This window comes from Heloderma suspectum, chromosome 1 (genome assembly GCF_057233095.1).
Source record: "Heloderma suspectum isolate Gila_16-S chromosome 1, 16-S_ref, whole genome shotgun sequence".
Taxonomy (NCBI): domain Eukaryota; kingdom Metazoa; phylum Chordata; class Lepidosauria; order Squamata; family Helodermatidae; genus Heloderma; species Heloderma suspectum.
In genome coordinates, this window is record NC_139458.1 from 241,855,634 (window position 1) to 241,875,853 (window position 20,220).

Below are 20,220 nucleotides of genomic sequence, written 5' to 3' on the forward strand. Positions count from 1 at the left end.
GTGAAGAAGTACCTTCTTTTATTTGCCCTGTATCTGTCACAAAACAGATTCGTGGGATGACCCCAGGTTCTAGTATTAGAAGAGAGGGAGAAAGATGTCTCCCACTTTCTCCACAACATGCATAATTTTGTAAATCTCTATCATATCTCCCCTTACTCATCTTTTTTCTAAACAAAACAGTCCCAAGCACCTTTCTTCACAGGGGAGTTGCTCCAGCCCCTTGTTTATTTTAGTTGCCCTTTTCTCAACTCTACAATATCCTTTCTTAGGGGATCAGTATTGTACACAATATTCCAAGTGTGGCTGCACCATAGCTTCGTATAAGGGCAGTATGATATTGGCAGTTTTATTTTCGACTCCGTTCCTAATTGTGTCTAACATGGAATTTGCCTCTTCAACAGGAACCGCATGCTGCGTCAACATTTTCATTGAGCTGTTCACCAGAACCCCAAGATCTCTTTCTTGGTCAGTCACCATTAGCTTAGATCCCATCAACCTATATGTGAAGTTGGGAACTTTTTGCCCCTATGTGCATCACTTTACACTTGCTAAAATTGAACCGCATTGGCCATTTAGATACCCATACTCCCAGTTTGGAAAAATCTAGGGATGTACGAAAGTCCCTTACCTTTGACGAAAGTTGATTCGCGGTGGGGGGGAGGCGCTCCGTCCCTCCCCCCAAAATTCTGGCCGGGGGGGAGGCGCCCCGTCCCTCCCCCCCAAAATTCTGGCCGGGGGGGGGAGGCGCCCCGTCCCTCCTGCCGCGAATCTTGTCCTGCCGGGACTGCAAATGGCGGCGGCCATAGTCGCCGCCGTTTGTGTCCCTGCAGTCAGCCGTGATAGGCTACGTAAATGTTTACGTAGCCTATCACGGCTGAGTTAAAAGAAAAAAACAACCGCGCGTACGCAAATGGCGGTGCCCATGGGTGCCGCCATTTGCGTTCCTTATTTTGGCATGGGTAGTGTACGTAAACATTTCTACGTCTACGTAGACGCTACGCTATTTGCGTTCCCCTTATTTTCACCGTAGTCTAAGTAAATGTTTACGTAGACTACATGTGCCAAAATAAGAAACGCAAATGGCGGCGCCCATGGGCACCGCCATTTGCATACGCGCAGTTTTTTGTTTTTGTTTTTTAACTCAGCTGTGATAGGCTACGTAAACATTTACGTAGCCTATCACGGTATTTTTTTAAAACCTAGCTGTGATAGGCTATGTAAATGTTTACGTAGCCTATCACTTTTTTTTTTTTTTAACTTGGAAATGGCGGCGGCGGTGGCAGCCAGTCGGAAGACCGGCCGCCGGAGCCGCCGAACCGCCGCCGCCAGGGACATTCGCACAAGGTAAGTCCCGTCCCGGGGGGGTGGGGGGGCAGACTGTTTCGCCACTGATTTTGGGGGGCCGAATGCGCTGACCTTCAGCCTCCCCGAGATTCGTGGTGAAATTCTCTGACATCCCTAGAAAAATCCTTCTGGAACTCTTCACAATCCCTTTTTGTTTTAACCACCTCACTCCTAAATCCAGATCATTTATGAACAAGTTGAAAAGCATTGGTCCCAATACAGATCACTGAGGGACCCCACTGTTTACACCCCTCTGTTGGGAGAATTTACCATTTATTCCCACATGTTCAGGGGCTTCTGGGTCTAAAGATAGAATCTCCCACTTCCACAAGCTACCTGCCCCCCTGCCCCCCCCCCCGAGGCACATCCATGGTGGAAGAGGATATTTGTTCATCTTCCAAGGAATAGGTCTAAGGGATCATTTCCCTCTTGCTCAGAATGATGCCCTCCTTCCCCAAGACCACTATTAGGTCCCCGAAGGTCTCATCCACCAACTTCTCTGCCTCCCTCTGCTTCTCCAGGTCAGCAACTTTGGCTTCAAAGCAACCCCTTATTGTAGATTGGAGGACTGAGGCTGAAAGATAGACGCTTGTCTGAGGTGAGATTTAAAATTGGGACCTCTTGGTTCACAGCTCACACTCTGAACTACTACTACTACTACTGTATATCATATTTTAGTTCACAAATTTTTCACTTCTGTGAGCAGAACTGGAAAGAGAAGGATGCACACACACCTACTGGTCAGAAAAAAAGTTCAGTTTTCAATGTCTACACTTCAGTTTTCATTAAACTCTAAGGGGGAAAGTGAGGATAGTAGGATCTCCTAAAGCCTAGAACTAAAATGTAATATTATGGGGAGACGCTCTCTTAAAAATAAAAAAAGGCTTCTAGACTTGAGGTTGCATCCAAAGGGTGGTATCCAATAGGGGCGGTGCACGTGTGGGCCCCAACACACGTGAAAATGCTGGTTTCTGGAAGAGGCAGGTGAGGCCCCTTCTAGGAACCAGCATTTCTGCACGCATCAATGCTTGCCCCTAGGAGCGCTATATCGCAGCCACACATGGGCTTGGGCTGGCAGGGCTGGGCGCGCACAGACTGGGGCCGGCAGGTCTGGCTGCACATGTACCGCCCCTATTAGACACTACCCAATGGTTTGAAAATATGACCAGAGATTTAGCAACCAAGGGGCAAGTAATAAGGGACACATATCTGATAGCTTGAAAAATGCATCAGGTAATAAAACATTTGAATTTTATGAAAGATGAAGGAAAACTCCTCCCTCCTTGAAATTCAAGTCTTGGTTAGTATGAATTTTAAGAGGAATATTTTTTTTATTTTTAAAAGGTTTGCCTGTATTTCTTGGCAGCTGAAATGGAAATATGTGGTATCTGTAGCTGCTTTACCATCCCCAGCAATAGCAAGCCATGTAGAAATTAGGCAGTGGTAGCAGCAGGAGAGGAGCCTATGTGGAGAGCAGGAAGAAAGCATGCTGGATCACAGTGGAGGGAGGGGCAATCTGAGCAGTACCTATTTTCACAGTTGTTAATGAACAGTTAATAACCGTTAATAAGCCCACAATTTGTTTCAGTTCCTGGTCATAACTGAGAAAAGAGATGTAATGAAGGAACAAGTGTAAATATTCTTCAAAGCTAGCTACATATGCCTGCATGGGAACATTGTGTAGTGAACAGCCCTATTTAGGCATTCTAAAACTGAGTAAAGTAAACACATGAGCAGGATAAGCATGCTAGCCCCACTCCATCCATCATCGTTTCCATTGCCCCCTACATGTGGAGGGCAATTTTCTGAAGGGGAGAACCTCCTGTCCCCATGGAGGCTCTCCATGCCATTTCAAACACTGGAAAATCAGTGTTCAAAATGGTGGGGAGAGCATCCATGGAGACAGGAGGCCCTCCCCTTCAGAAAGTTGCCCTCTGCATGTAGAGGATGACAAAATTACAACTGGGGGAGGTGGTAAGGCTGGTGCGCTCCCCCTCCTCACGCAGTGCTTTTCTCAGTTGTAGAACACTTGAATAGGGCTAACCTTATGTGAGAGTGGCCAATTGGGGTGGGGATGGAATGGGAGTGAATGTGGCTGGTTATCAGGAGAGAATGCAGGGAAGGGGGAGTTATATCAGTTAAAATGGCAGAGAAGGAGGGAAATCAATGAGAGGTTATATGGAAATGGGAGCAATTGTGTGAATTCTACTTTGTGCACATAAGTTATTTCTGCTGTTGCTGCTACTGTTGTTATACCCCTTGTTCAACCAAAATATTCTGATCTTATTAACTGGAATATAAACCCAATTCCTGTTTTTGAGGAAAGTCCAGAACCGTACTGTTTTCTAGACTGAACCCACATCGGTATGATTTGAATGAACACACACACACAACATTTCTTTTCCAATTGTCAAAACAGTTGCGCTCTCCTCTGCGCAGGACACTTTTCTCCTCTACTGAAAAAGGAGACTACTTTCTCCCCAGAAAGTAAGCAATCTTTAGGATGTGTACCTTCTCCAAACATGATCCCACTGGCAGAAAAAAGGTGGGGAAGGTTCTCCTATATCATATAGCACATGGTCACAGAAGTAAAGCACTGAACAGAAGTAAAGCCACAATGTGATGTGGCTGCAAAAAAGGCAAATGCTATTTGGGCTGCATTAATAGAAGCATAGCTTCCAAATCCCAGGAAGTACTAGTTCCCCTCTACTCAGCACTGGTTAGGCCTCATCTGGAGTACTGCGTCCAGTTCTGGGCACCGCACTTTAAGAAGGATGCAGACAAGCTGGAGAGGGTTCAGAGAAGGGCAACAAAGATGATCAAGGGACTGGAAACTTGAGAAGAGGAAACTGAGGGGAGATATGCTAGTGCTCTTCAAGTATTTGAAAGGTTGTCACAGAGAGGAAGGCCAGGAGCTCTTCTCAATCATCCCAGAGTGCAGGACACGGAATAATGGGCTCAAGTGACAGGAAGCCAGATTCCGGCTGACCATCAGGAAAAACTTCCTGTTAGAGCAATATGACAATGGAACCAATTCCCTAGGGAAGGTGGTGGGCTCTCCCACACTGGAGGCATTCAAGATGAGGCTGGACAACCATCTGTCGGGGATGCTTTGACTTGGATTCCTGCATTGTGCAGGTTGTTGGACTTGATGGTCTTGTAGGCCCCTTCCAACCCTGCTATTCTATGATTCTATGAACAACCCCTACAGAAATAGCTATGCAGATTGCTTGTATTCATCGAAATGCAGCTTTGTCAAAACTTTGCAACAGGGTTCAGTTCTAACTGGAGCCTTCTGATCATTATGCAGAAAAACCTCAGGTTTTCTTCCCTTTAAACTGGGAGTTGCAGCCAATCATAGCTCCTTGAGTGTTCAATACATGTTTGCTGCATTCACACATTAAATATTTAGGTGTATACATATGACATCTTAGATGTACATGTTTAAAAAAATGTCAAGTGTGAAATGGCCCTAAGCATCCCACATCGGTAACCATACAATACAGATTAAGGAAACAAATGGATGTGAAACAGCAATTTTAAAGGCTCTAAACATTTTGAACTGATTTTTCAACATAGGTAGTCAGATCCCCAAGTAAAGTGAGCAGGAGGCCCACCCTTTTTGAAAGTGAAACTAATCCATGAGCACCCAGGACGGCTGCTCCTGCTTACCAATAGAAATCATGCAGCATTTGTTCTCTCAGCTCCACTTGCCAAGAGAAGGTCAAAGTGCCTTTCCTATAAATAAGATTTACAAATTCAGGATCTTTAGCATGATGTCATGTCTTAAAATGATAAGCTGGCAGCCTAAGTAACTGACATTCTGTAAAGATGTGCACAATTTTATGTTTATGCTACTTAGGATGAAGGTTCTAATAAGTCATCGTCTCTGTTCCTTTAAAGAGGAGTTTTATAACTGAGATGAATCACAACGGCAAAAGATCAAAGTTTAAAAACATCAGTGATGCCATGGGGTATTTTTTAATCTTGTAATGAATGATGATCATGTGCTCTTATGAAGTTGGTCCAACTGCCAACGCCAGATGTGTATATTAAGAAGTTGTTTGTGATGTGACAGGCCCTGGTTCAGCTGCCAGAGAAAGGGAGAGCAAGAATGAGGAACAGGACAACATGCTTCAGACATCCAAGTGAAATAAATGCAGGTTCTGGCAGAGGGGGGAACTGTCTGTTCATACATAACTTATTAAGAAAAAATAAACGAGCGTTATCAGAACTCCTTGTTGGAGGGGCCTCAAAATTAGCTGCAGCCACCTAGCTACCCTAGTGTTACACTAGTGCCAGCTGTACTAATTTACTGCTCTGATTAATTACTGATTTACTAGTGTAAATTACTTCTGGAATTCTCAGGAGGAAATGATACTTTAGCACATTTCTTCATATGGCAAATAGACAAATATCTGTGAGAAGGTAAAAATGTTTTGGAAAGCTGTATTTTTCTATCTTTTTGTACAACTGCTCACAGGTTATGAAAATGGAGCCACAGTTGCAAGACTCTCCCCCTCCCCCCCTTAATCACGCTTCATAATTGTTGCCTTAATTTTTCCCTTTTTAAATGATATGTGTATGGTAAACTCCTTTTCAAGTTCATCTCCTTTCCTCAAACTGTCTCCAGTTTGTAATAATGTAACAGTTTCTAATATACTAACGTTATCTCTTAACTCCAGACAGAACCCCAAATAACAGTTTACACAAGTTGAATCAAGCCAAACAATTCTTGAGACACTTTTGTCAAAAGGGCAGTTTAAAACAAAAAACAAAATTCAGCAAGGTCTTTCTGGCCATACCAGGATAGCTTTAAAAGAAAAAAGAAAAAAAGAACAATGGAAATTAGAATAAACTAACCCAGCAGCAAGATCCTAATAAACTTCTTACCGATACTGACAACCACAATTCCTGCTAGTATTACTGAGAATGGCAGGAACAATGCATTTTTGAAATTTAACTTAATGAAATCTGAGATTTTCCTTCGTTGGTATTATTATTATCATCATCATTATCATATCTTGCCTTTTCCCCAATACTGGGTTCTTAAGGCAGCTTTTCAACATTAAAAATTTGTACAATGAAAACATATAAATAGAAATATAAAAAAGTTAAATATAGTCAATTCATCAATAATATTAAAATTGTATAAAATATCAAAATTTCAAAAGACAACCAACAATATAAACCATAGTATCAATCCATCATATTCTCACAGGTCCAGGCTAACTATCCCCAAAGGCCTGCCAGAACAAATTTTTTTTTACTTGCCTATGAAAACACACCAAGGAGGGTGCCACCCTTGCCTCCCTGGGAAGGGAGTTCCATAGCCTTGGGGCAGCCACCGAGAAGGCCCTCTTTCGCGTTCCCACCAGGCAAGCCCATGATGGTGGCGGGATCATGAGAAAGGCCTCCCCTGAAGATATCGTAATCCAAACTAAGCATTGTTACCAATTCCCTCAGTCGCTGGGCCAGTTCGCATGATCACTGCAACCCTCAAATAACCCTATAACAGACCATGTGTTATTTTAGGGTTGCTTAACCCTCAAATAACCCTTGCCACCCAGGTTCAGACAACACAACAAACTATGGCAACCCCCCACTGGGGGTTGAATATTCAAAATGGCTGCCGGCACTCACCGCAACCCACCATGGCTTAAATAAGCCACAGTGGACTGCAGCGATTATGCAAACCTGGTCATTCAGTCACAGATTTTGTTCTAAGGTACTTATTGGCCCAGTCATAAAGCAGCCATTTATGGCCAGTACATGTAAAATGTCCATAGATACATTAAGAAGCTGGGTAAGACATCCCTTGACATCCATACCATGCTTCTATTTCATGTCTACCAATCATGGGAAAGAAAGATCCAGAAGTGCCCAAGATCTTTTTCCTTCCCATCACAATAAATAGGACAGCCCTGCTAAGTGAAAATGACTCCACAGGATAATCATCAGTTGTTATGTAAAAAGTCAGAAATCTGTTCCAGAGGGATAATTCTTCCTATACACCCATTGGGACAAACAAAACAATAAATATGCCATTTGATAGTTTACTAAACACAAACATAACTGGGTCTCTTAATACATCAGATTGCCAGTAATAGCTAACCAGCTATACTGAGAACAACAAGCTAATTTCCTCACAAAACAGCTGATCACTGGAGAATGTGTGAAGCCCTTCGGTAGCTGTGAAATTTAGGCAGTACATCATTTTGACCCCGTATTTCAAGGCATAGCGCTCTGAAAGGAAATTCCAAACTTCACAGACTATTGTTTGACATAGGTAAGAAAATGTTATATGCAAGAAAGAGTTCAAGATTACATTTAAAGCTGTTTTATTTTCATTCTAACCCTATGGGAGAAGGACACATCCTATTTAGCATGTAATATTCCTACGTTTCATACATGGAAGTTCTTGCTACTGAAATGTTTGCTCTTTGCTGAGTTACCACATATTGTGCTGATGTCCCACATTAGGCACAAGCCTATTTTTTCCCCTCAAATACTGTCTGTCCTGCTTTGAAATTTTCTGTTTCAGAGGTACCTCAGCACAATGATGCAGACTTCCAAATGGGAAGGACCAAATCAATTCCAGATGTAGACATTTGTTAGCATTTCACAAGGGACAACACTCTTTCAAAGTTACAAAATGCTAGCAGTTGCATGTGAGGGAAGAGCCTTCTTCAGGATCAAGCAAGTTTAGTAGAGATTAATGGAATAAACAGGAAGCCTATGTGATACAAAGTGAAAAGCAAATTCCCTATATGCCAAGAACAGAAGAGGTCCCAATTGTTCTACATTGTTAATCAAAGGGAACAATAAGAAGGCAAGCATTGCAACAACTAGATTTGCATTTCAGCAGTACTTTGGGTAATAGTTCTGAAAGGTCTCATCATCATTTACTCATCACAGGCAAGCACGTGAGTGAGATGATTCTATTATGTCTTTATGTCTTTATTAATGTAGTTACTCTTCAAATAACCCTTAATCACTAATTATAATGTAAATGATTAATTCCAATCAGTGTCTAATTAACAGTAAGAAGTTGTAGGAACCTAGGATTGCCTCATCAGTGATACCTGCCTTGTATAGGACATTTATTTCAACTTAAATCTACCCAAGAGACACAGACAAATCAAAATAGATTAACCAGGTCTCTGACAGCATACATCAAAAAGCAATTTTTACAACACTTACTGAAACATGACCAAACAGCTGTCTTAACAAAGCTGGCAGTTGTTGTAAATAGGCTCTTGGTACTTAAAGAACGTGCACGTGTGATGCCCAACCTGGGCAGGAACATGCTGCCTGCTCAGCTGCATAATTAGCAACCCAAGCACAGAAGCAGCAAGGCACTAGGAAGTAGCTGGACTCAGCAGGTGAATGCTGACATTCAGGTGTGCCCATACTGCAAGCAACTCAGCTTTACAAGGCCCCTGGCTCTGCTGTTTTTCTTGGCACTCCAGTGACAGGAGAGGCAGGGAAACAAGCCAGGAGCAGACACCCTGTGTGTCCCTACCCCTCCCAGCCAACCAGCTTCCGCCTTGCAAGATGTGCCTCCGGCTACAGCGCTGAGTCACACAGGACATGTAGGCCACTGAAAGTAAGGAGGGGTGAACCTGTCAAGTTCAATTTTACTCATGTTCTCATTTTCTCACATCATTCTCTCCCATTTCCACATCAGATTGTGAATACTTTTGGCCTGTATGAAATTTCATACATGTATTTGTACAGGTTTTTTTCAAAATTTCTGCACTATTTTTTTCAAATGTATGGATTTTTGCAAGCAACTTTTCCTATTAAATAAGGAATTTTTGTATGCATTTCCCAAAATACACAGATTTTTTTCAAATGTATGCATTTTTGTGCACACTTTTTTATTGTGAAGTGTGTTGTAAACTTCAAAGAAGTATTGACTTCAATGTCTAACTGTACTCCGATTTGTGTTTAGATTTGGAAAGCACAAATCTGGTAAGCAGATGAATTTCTCACCCATCTCTCACTGTAAGTAAGAGGGTGGAGTTTAACCAAGCCCTTCCCGCTTTCCCATCATTTGCCTTAGTCTCTAGGGGCTCTAGTTGAATCTTAAAAATCCATCAATCCTCAGTAAGCTTCCCCTTATCGCATGTGGGACTCTTGTAGGCACTTCAAGAATGTGGGGGGTGGAGGGGAATTTGTGCCAAACTCTTTCCCAGAGCAGCATCTGCTTCCCTCTAGGGTGGTAGACCAGGGCTACACCTTGGACTATCCCACCTTGCCCAACAGTATGATGTAAAACAGAGATTAGCAGAAGGTAGATTTGGATCCATGGGCAGATTGGGATCTAGTAATTTGCAGTAAATCGGCAAGGGGTTCTGACTCCCATTTGTTTAACAATAGCAACAACAAATTACCTTTTTCCAACTAAATTGAAGAAAACTGGAATGAAAAAGGCTTGAGGTAATCAGGAGTGGACTTCTGTGTGAAAGTACCATGAGCTCAGTTTAGCTCTGGTACTGAAAACACATTCCCAAGCTCAGAATGCGCTCAGGAGCACCCTGTTCTTTAAACTCCAAGTGTGCGTCTTTTGCACCTGGCTCTGGTTGGTGGATCTTGGGGTTCTAATGAAAAACAAAGTAGCTCCAACAACCCTGAAGTCTGCCCACCCCCTGACATAAAGGAAACACGCTGCTGAGCAAAAGCCAGGTTCAGATGAACTTTCTGAGCTACATAAACCATGGTGTTTGGCACTGGGAATTAGTGTTGGGGGATGGCCACTTCTCCCCTCTCCAGATCAGATCTTGTTTTATTAACCTGGGGCCTGTCTACATGGGAGATTTTCTCTGATGCTGCTGTGGCTTAAAGTCATTAGGGATACATGACATCATGGCCACTCTGCAGCAAAGCCATTGTTTCCAGCCTGAAACCCAGAGTTTTTTCAGAGGTGTTTTGTGCTGCATTTCCCTTTAAGCCGGCTTCCTCCCGCTTCCAATGCAGTGTGCCCCATATCCCCGAATTAAATGCAGCTTCTTACATGTGTGTGTGTTTGGGGGGGGGGTGTTCTGCTGTTGCATCGCCGTAGGTGGGCTGCCCCTTTTGTTTCATTTTTTCCCCACTGAATCCCTGCTTTGTGGAATGGTGGCCATGGGGGGTTGGGGAACTCATTTCCTTCAAGTACACCTGAGCAAAGAGCAGAACTCCTGCCAAAGGGTAAACACAAGCTTAGTTTTTCTACTCTGAAGTTAGGGAACAGATGATTGCCCCAGTTTAATTTTTAATTTGCTCCACATCATTTTTTTTTAGGGTGCCAGGTTGGGGAAGTAACTGGTTGTCTTCTTGCATATTACTGAGCATGGAAAGGGGGACTGCGGAGGGAAGCAAGCCTGTGATTCTCAATGGGTGCTGCTTCTCTCTGGCTGCCTCTGCTGGTGCCTCCTCTCCTCCCTCTCCTGAATTCTTTAGTTTTCACTGTATCACCCTAGCGATACAACAAAAAGCTGAGGCTGTGGAGTCCTGTTCCTGGCTGCTCTCTCTTACTAGATAGCTAGTACCTGAAACAGCACCACTCCACCTTTCTCAATGGGAAAAAGACGGTACAGATTCTCAAAGGGTGGAAAGCGGGCAACACAGGCTGCAGACTAATGGGTGAAGCAGCTAGATCCCTGTATTTACTCTCTGGAAAAGGAGAAAGGGGATGGGAGCTCTAACTCCCTGACTGTTGGCTAGGATGGGGCAAAATTGCGCTGGTGGGGTGCTGTCATGGGGAGCCTTCAGATGCTGTCAGGGATAATAACGTGGTAGCCGGGTGGGGTGGGGGGAGCCTGGTCAGGGGGAGGGGGAGACAAGCCTCCCTCATTGGTTGAGCAGCATGTGCCGGGTTGATGACGTTCAGTTCTACACTCCCCACCTAAAGTGAAAGTATGTTCTTTCAAGTGCTGTGTGACGTGTGAAAAGAGGATTTTTAAGGTATGGTACACTCAGCTTCGTGTATCCATGACAGACCAAAGCCAATTCCATGAAAATCGGTTAATACTCCAAAGCGCTTCTCATTCCATTGTTGTGAAGATCCCTCTGGTTTGTTAACTGACATTAACTGCCAACTGCCAGCAAAGAAAAACTTGCCTCCCCATGATGCTCAGACCATCCAGCTGCTCCGTCCCACTCCCTTGCCTCAGAGGACCTCAGTGGGAGTATTGCTGGGCAACTGCCAGCATGAGAAGGTTTGCCTTCATTACAAGCAGAGCAAGATACTTTTCAGCTTGTAAAGCCTGAGGAGGAAGTGGACAGGCTGCTTAGAGGGCTGAGACCAATTACCTGCTCTTTGGATTGTTGCCCATCATGGCTTGTGTAATCTGCCAAGGCTGGGCTAACTGTGGATATCAGAAATATCTCTCCTGTTTGGGACTTTGTGGGAATGGTGTTACCGCGGTTCAGGTAATGGGGTACTTTTGTTCCACCAAATGGCCTCTGAGGCAAACAAGTTGAAACTTAATCCAGACAAGATGCAAGTATTGTGGGTGAGGAAATCTGTTGATCTGGATAGAGGTGTGCAGCTGAAGTTGCCTCAGTAATACATGCTCTATTTACACCGAGGCTTGATCACTGTAGTGTACTTTAATGTGGGGCTGCCCTTCAATATGATCTGGAAACTGCAATTGGCACAGAATGCAACAGCTAGAACGCTTATAGGAGCTAGGCATCATGTCATATCTATTTTGCCTCAATTATACTGACTGACTAGCCATTTCTGGGCCCAATTTCTGGTGCTAGTTTTAGCCTTTAAAGCCCTAAATGGTTTGGGAACAGGTTAACTGAAAAAACTAGCTCCACTGGTACAAGCCTGCTCAAACTTTAAGATCAGTATTAAGAACAAAGATCAGGCCCTTTGGTCCAAAAGTGAGAGCTGTGAGACTGCAAATCCCAGAGACAGGGCCTTCTCTGTGGTAGCCCCACAACTTTGGAATGCCCTTCCCTAGGAAGTCTGTATGCCCCCCCTGCTGTCATTAAGGAGGATGCTAATTACTTATTTAAGGCAATCTGCATGTGGTTAATTTTAGTGTACATCGCTTTTCACTAAGTCTATCTGCTGCTGCTATTTTATTCATTTTAATGATTTCTGTATTAAATAGTTATTGTTTTATGGTTTTACTATTTACCTTGTGTTTTAAAGTATGTTGCCATCTACGTTGTGAGGGTTTTACTCTGAAAGGGGGGCTATAAATCTATCAAATAAATAAATAAATCCAGCTGCTCAGCCCCACAAAAGGTGACACTAGGAAAAACCAAGGATGAGGGCAGGAAATGCTGCCTAAATAATCCTGGCATCATAGGGGGCACCATGTTATTTCTGATCCCGATACTACTACTACTTGAATGTGATGCTATTGTGCAAATCCTGTATAAGCCGCTTTAGGAGCATCTCAGGAGTATAAAGCGGGACACAAGTAATCTTAGGCTGCAATCCTATACTCACTTACCTGGAAGTAAGTCCCACTGAACTAAATGGGAATTACTTTGAGGTAGACATGCATAGGATTGCATTGTGAATTAATTAAACCACAACGCCTTGATTAAGATGTAACGGGGAGCACTGGCTTAATATGAGCCAGAAATAAAGAGGGGGACATGCAAATCAGCAGAACTTGAGCTCGTCATGAGTGCCACCTTGAAGCTCATTCAGACGTGCGTCTCTATCAGATTGCAAACTTTGGTTTTCCTTTTTTCACAAAAAATGTGTGTGTATTTTCCTGCAAATTTTTTCCAAATGTACCCATCCATCATGGACATTTTTAAATGTACACATTTCCTCCCACTGACTAGTGTGTTTCTGTGCATTTTTCAAATATGAGCATTTTTCAAACACATTTTTTGTTGTTGAATTCAAGTCCATATTTGGTTCCAGGAGGTGCAAATCGGGTAAATTCTGGTTAAAAACAAACAGAAATTAATTTTTCACACATCCCTAGGAAATAAGCACCAAAGCTGGTGCACAAGGGAAGGAGGAGAAGAGGTGAAGGAGGAGCACTCAGCCTGAATGCGTATACCTGGCATCATAAACCATGATTTATGAAGCCAGGAATCATCATCTGAACCCAGGTACTCCCTAGGTATGGGAATGATATAAATTAAACATTGACATTTTTGTGTTTTTACAATATATCTCCATGCTGTTTATTCCCTAGTTCTGTGGTGATTCTACTGCTGAAAATGGATTATGTGCTAAGAAAATCTAATTTCATATGTGGCACAATTAACCAGTAGCCAATGGACCAGAAAAAAAAATCTGATGTTTTAAAAAAATCTTCCGAAGCAAACAAGGGCATTTTACTTTACATTCTTCCCCATACCTGGATATATTTTCCCCTCATAGAATCATGAGCACATTTGCTCATATCCTAGAAAATTACATATTCAAACATACTGAAGTGACCACTGGCGTGTTCATATTTGTGCCATATTCCTGAGCAGAGGCCGAACTATCACAATTAGACTGGTGTGAACACAGCCCTACGAACGTTTAATCTCTAGCAATTTACACCTAATTAATGAGATGCAAAGTAAAACACTTGCTTCCTAATCTTACTGAATTTAACTGGGAATTGGATGTATGGCTTCCGGATCACAGGAATGTATCACAAAAAGTGCTCAGGAAACTAAAGCCTTGGGCTCCTAGTTACTGAGCATGTTTATCTAATGCCGTCTTCACTTAACTACTGTTATAACAGACCATGAAAACCCAATCCATGCCTGTACTTCCTTGCATTGTTAACCATTTACCCAAACCCATGTGGTTTGCGTAAATTTTAATTGTACTGGGGAAACTCTTAAGAAGTGGGAGCTAGAATGATAAAACTGGCCAAAACAACATGGGGGTTACTTCACGATAGAAGCAGTGTATGTGGAGACACACACACAGTCTGGCTCCCAGGAAGCTACCACAGTGCTCAAATAATCTATAAACTAATTCTGAGTATCATGAGCTTCCAATGACATCATCAAGAGTTACAGTCCCATTATTGGACTGGGCACCTATGCTGTAAACCTGATTCCTGGAACAATTAGCTTCATTTACAGAGAGGACTCTTTATGTAGGATCAAGGATTATTACAAGAGTGAGAATCCGGTTTGGAGTATGAGGTGAAGAAATTCTATTATACATTGAAGAGATATATAGCCATAGCTGTTTACTTCCATAGATTAATAGTACCAGACTCTAGATCACAAATACAGAACAGAGTACTTACTCCTTGGTTCTCTTGGTCCATCCACCGTCACCTTAATAGCTCTGTGGTATGTAGCAACTTGGGGGGGATTTGTAAGGACTGTTATGGTCAGGGTAAAGCTCTTCCCTATAAGGAAGGATAAAAGAAGGGGAGGGGGGGGAAACAGGAATTACTATAAAAACATGGTTGCACATAGCCTCAAGAAAGAATCAAAGGCATTCACACTCCCAGATACCATAAAACTCTAAGCCTGAACAAAGTGGCCCATGATATCCTGCTTAGCAAACTAGCTCAAAGTGGGCTAGATGAAACAACTATCAGGTGGATCCACAGTTGGCTACAGAATCGGACTCAAAGAGTGCTCATCAACGGGATCTTCTCAAACTGGGGAGAGGTAACGAGCGGGGTACCGCAGGGCTCAGTCCTGGGCCCAGTGCTCTTCAACATTTTTATTAATGACTTGGAAGAGGAGGTGCAGGAAATGCTGATCAAATTGCAGATGACACAAAATTGGGCAGGATACCTAATACCCTGGAAGACAGAAACAAAATTCAAAGTGATCTTCATAGGCTGGAGCGCTGGGCAGAAAACAACAGAATGAAATTTAACAGGGATAAATGCCAAGTTCTGCACCTAGGAAAAAGAAACCAACGGCACAGTTACAAGATGGGGGACACTTGGCTCAACAATACTACAAACAAGAAGGATCTTGGAATTGTTGTAGATCACAAGCTGAATATGAGCCAGTAATGTGATATGACTGCAAAAAAGGTAAATGCTATTTGGGGCTGCATTAATAGAAGTATAGCTTCCAAATCCCATGGAGTACTAGTTCCCCTCTACTCAGCTAGGTTAGGCCTCATCTGGAGTACTGTGTCCAGTTCTGGGCACCATACTTTAAGAAGGATGCAGACAAGCTGGAGAGGGTTCAGAGGAGGGCAACAAAGATGATCAGGGGACTGGAAACAAAGCCCTATGAAGAGAGACTGAAAGAACTGGGCATGTTTAGCCTTGAGAAGAGAAGACTGAGGGGAGATAGGATAGCGCTCTTCAAGTACTGGAAAGGTTGTCACAGAGAGGAAGGATGTCTTCTCAATCATCCCAGAGTGCAGGACACGGAATAATGGGCTCAAGTGACAGAAAGCCAGATTCTGGCTGAACAACAGGAGAAACATTCTGACTGTTAGAGCAATAGGACAATGGAACCAATTACCTAGGGAGGTGGTGGGCTCTCCCAAACTGGAGGCATTCAAGATGAGCTGGACAGCCATCTGTCAGGGATGCTTTGACCTGGATTCCTGCATTGAGCAGGGGGTTGGACTCAATGGCCTCGTAGGCCCCTTCCAACCCTACTATTTTATGATTCTACGAATAAACATTCTTGTGCTATGGTTTCACTCTAATGCTTGGAACCCAGCCAAGTGTTGCAAATTTTAAATTTCTTATTTTAATATCAGATGATGAGATAATGGCAGGGAAATAATTAGAAGCCATGTCTCCACAGAGGCAATGTCTTTTACAATAAATGCCCATTACTGCTTTGAGGTAAGAAATGCTTTAAGTACTTGTAGAAACTTGCTCTCAGGACATGTCCAGATTCCAGACAGCAGTTGTCAGCATTCCAGTGCACAACTTGCAGCAGGGGGAATGAACCAAAGAAGGGCAGGGTATTCATTAAGACTGGGGTGAGCAGAAAGTAGGTGTCCAGATGTTTTGGACTTCAATTCCCAGCATTCCTGACCACTGGCCATGCTGGCAGGGGCTTATGGGAGCTAAAGTCCAAAACATCTGGAAAGCTACCTTCTGCCCACCCCTGCAATAAGACCCACTCCATGGTGAGTGCAAGAGGTCAGCTGTGTAGATTTGCAGAACCCATAACAATTCCACAACATCCCTGACAACTCTGGGAATTAGAAGGGGGCACCGTAGGCTGAAGAACTGCTCATATCTGCAGAGGTGGGGACTACTGAAACAGTGCACCGATCTGTAAAAGCAGAGTCTTCTGGGTATGCCCTTAGTGAAAGTATGTCAATGACATTTTGGTTCACATAACAGGGCCTCATATAATGATAAGCAACGAACATAAAAGGGAACACAGCAGAGATGGAGACTTTCCCTTCTTTTACTCAGAGCGAGGCTGGTTTAGAATTTAAAATTATTCTTCATGCTGATGACCTCTTATTCTTTATTTCAGAACTCCAGTCATCTATTCCAGCTTTGATGAAATTGATTAATACTTCTGGTGATTTGTCTGGTTATTCAATTAATTGGTCAACGTCTGAATTGATGCCAGTTGGAGATAATACATCTCCTAGTGTGTTGGCTAATAGGCAATTTCGATGGTGCCCTGATTTTATTACCTGTCTGGGAATATTTATTCCCAGAGATATATCCCAACTGATTAAACTAAATTTGAACAAGTTGATTTATGTGACTGTACAAGGTACAGACAGATGGGCATTGTTAAAGTTGAGTTTGTGGGGTAAAGTTACATTAAAGACAAATATCATACCTCAGATTGTTTATGTTATATGTGGGATTCTTCTACTTATCCCTGGCAAATATTTCCAAAACCTTAATGCTTCATTTCGTTAAAAAAATAAATAAATGGGGGGGGGGGGTCCCCTCCTTTACACCATTGGTCCTACTTGACCTGTACTAAATTTTGGTCTTTTCCAGTCTGATTAGGTTTTCCACCCTGGTCAGTTCTGGAATCCTTCTGTTTGGATCCTCTTTCCAAATGGATGACACTAGGTTCTCGGCATATTAGAATAGACTAACACCCTCTCACATTTCTGACTGTTAGAGAGGCGTGGTGTATAATATCTCATCAATTACAGTTTGATCCATTCTCTCATGCTCAATTGACTTTATGAGGAAACCCAGATTTAAAAATCGGAAAGAAGCTGTTTTTGTGGTGGACATAGATGGGTAAGATTATTTTTACCTTGGATCAATTATTGGGTCGGGATGATGAGTTTCTGTCATTCGCTGATCTGCAAGCTAAATATGATTTACCTGCTGGGGCTGAATGGCAATACTTGTAATTGCAACACTTATTGGAATCTCAGTTTGGTCCGGCCGCCCTTACAGCTTCACAGACTCCATTGATATTGGAAACAGTCCTAGTGGCTGTTCAGTCATATCAACCCATGATCCATATATATAAATACTTATCAGTAAATAAATATGATACTCAGAGTCCAGGACAGGAATGGAATAGAGAATTCCCCATTTTGCCTAATCAATGGATCGTTGTTCTAGTGGCTGTACCTGAAGTATCTATGGACCTAAGGCTACACCTTATTCAGCAAAAAATCTTGTTTCGGGTTTACTGGACTCGACAGTCTCTTTTTAATAAGTGTTTGTCTAATTTGCATAACTGTTAGAGATGTAATACACCAAATGCGTCACTTTTTCATATGTTCTGGCAATGTGCAATAGTCGCCGCCTTTGGGGAGGAGGTCGTAATAGGATAAACTTTGTACTGTAACACTCTTTAATAGTGAATGATGTACATGTCCTCCTAAACTAGTTACCGGTTTCTTGGAAGTTAATGTATGGTTAGCGCAAACAGATTTTCCGAGTCCTCTGGACAGCCAGAAGACTGATATTACAATATTGGAAGGATAAATGTTCAACTCCTATAATGCAGTGGATTGAGGACCTAATAACGCTATCAACATTTGAATGGGTGGTATATAGGCACCACTTCCGAATGGATAAATATGTGGATATTTAGTCTGCTTTTCTTGAAGCTTATGCATAATCTTTTGGTGTTTTTTCCTCTAGAATGTTGTATTTAATGGAATATTGGTATTTCTATGCATGTAATTCCTCCCCCCCCCTTTTTTCGGCATTATTTGTTTTTGTTTTGCTAAAATCACAATAAAAAAGATTAATATTAAAAAAAACAGAGAGGTATACACAGTACTTTACATGGTGTTTTCCAAAGCAACGTAAGCAGCTAAAAGGCCCCTGCCCCAAGTGGCGAATAATTTTTAGAAAACAAAGGCAACCATGTGGATCCATCAGAAAAAATACAAAACCCACAGTAGGGCAATACCTTTGTTAGGACCAACCACAAGGGGACAAAATAGTGAGCAAAGTTTTGTGTTCTCAAGAAGTCTTCATGAGGCTCACTGTTAAGCAGAGTGGGATGAGGGGCGCTGGCTTGGTGTTAAAACAGGGTGTAGAAAGATGCTGCAGACTTAGTTGACTAAGGCTTTGTCTCAGCAAGAAAACAAACGTATGGGGAGTGAGACCAGAAAGAGGATACCCAGAGGGAAGGTAGCTGACAGACTCAAACACCAATGCCATCCTACATATTTATAATTCAAGCTTTGTGTTTCGCATCTTCAGGATCATTTCAGAATAGAGTAGGATGTCTGCACACAAGGCCTAAGAACATAAGAATATAAGAAGAGCCATGCTGGGTCAAACCAACGGTCCATCTTGGCCAGCACTCTGTTCATACAGTGGCCAACAAGCTGCCCATGGGAAACCTACAAGCAGGACATGAGTGCAACAGCACCCTCCTGCCCGTGTTCTCCAGCAACTGGTGCACATAGGCATACTACCTCTGATACTGGAGGTAGCATATAGCCATCAGGACGAGTAGCCCCTGATAGCCTTATCCTCCATAAATTTGTCCAATCCCACTTTAAAGCCATTTGTGGCTATCACTACATCTTGTGGAAGTGAATTCCATAGTTTAATTATGTGCTGTGCGAAGAAGTACTTCCTTTTATCTGTCCTGAATCTCCTACCAATCAGCTTCATGGGATGAGAGAGAGAGAGAGAATATGTCTCCCTATCCACTTTCTCCACTCCATGCAACATTTTGTTTACCTCTATCATGTCTTCCCTTACTTGCCTTTTTTCGAAGCTAAACAAACCTAGATGTTGTAAAATTTCCTCACAGGGGAATTGCTCCAGCCGCTTGATCATTTTAGTTGCCCTTTTCTGCACTTTTTCCAATCCCACAGTATCCATTTTAAGATGCGGTGACCAGAACTGTATACATTATTCCAAGTGTGGTCGCACTATAGATTTGTATAAGGGGAGTATGATCTTGGCAGTTTGATCCTGTATTCCTTTCCTAACTATGCCTAACATGGAATTTGCCTTTTTCACAGCAGCTGCAGACTAGGTCAATATTTTCATCAAGCTGCCCACTGCAAGGCAGCTGGTCTACACTGGGGATGTCCAGCTCTTTTGCATCAGTGCCTCTGCTTTTTAAGAAGAACAGGCAAATGTCTGGATTTTGGTCCCATAAAACTAACTGAAGGGCTTTCTTCTTGTAAAGAGAGACTGAGTTGCATTGGCCATAAGCATCATTGTCCACATAAGCCATCCTGGCATGCTGAATGAACTGGAATGACTTTAAGCAGAAAGCCAAATTCAATGCAAGCATTTACACCAGTGTACCTATGGTCTTTTTGAGTAGAGCTACTGATGATTACACCATGAATCTGAAAGATATTTGCTCTTCTTACATTTGACTCCACATGGTTTTATTATTTAATTTGTTTGACTCCATCAAAATATGTGGAAACAATACACATCACTCCTGGGAGCTACTGTGCAGGGAGCTAGTGTCTCCTGCATTTAATATGCTTGTGATAATACTATGATATCATCATTACTGGAGCAAACTAGAAAATGT

The 20,220-nt window shown here is 42.6% G+C and overlaps 1 protein-coding gene across 2 annotated transcripts in view; it reads right to left on the reverse strand.

The window, feature by feature from the left end:
* The window catches only part of RUNX2 (RUNX family transcription factor 2), a 158,203-nt gene that overhangs the window by 117,239 nt on the left and 20,744 nt on the right, over nt 1-20,220 (reverse strand). For both annotated transcript variants that reach the window (XM_084822242.1, XM_084822233.1), the window contains exon 3: nt 14,574-14,678. In XM_084822242.1, coding sequence (XP_084678368.1) covers nt 14,574-14,678 — 105 coding nt within the window. The remainder of the gene's footprint in view (nt 1-14,573; nt 14,679-20,220) is intronic.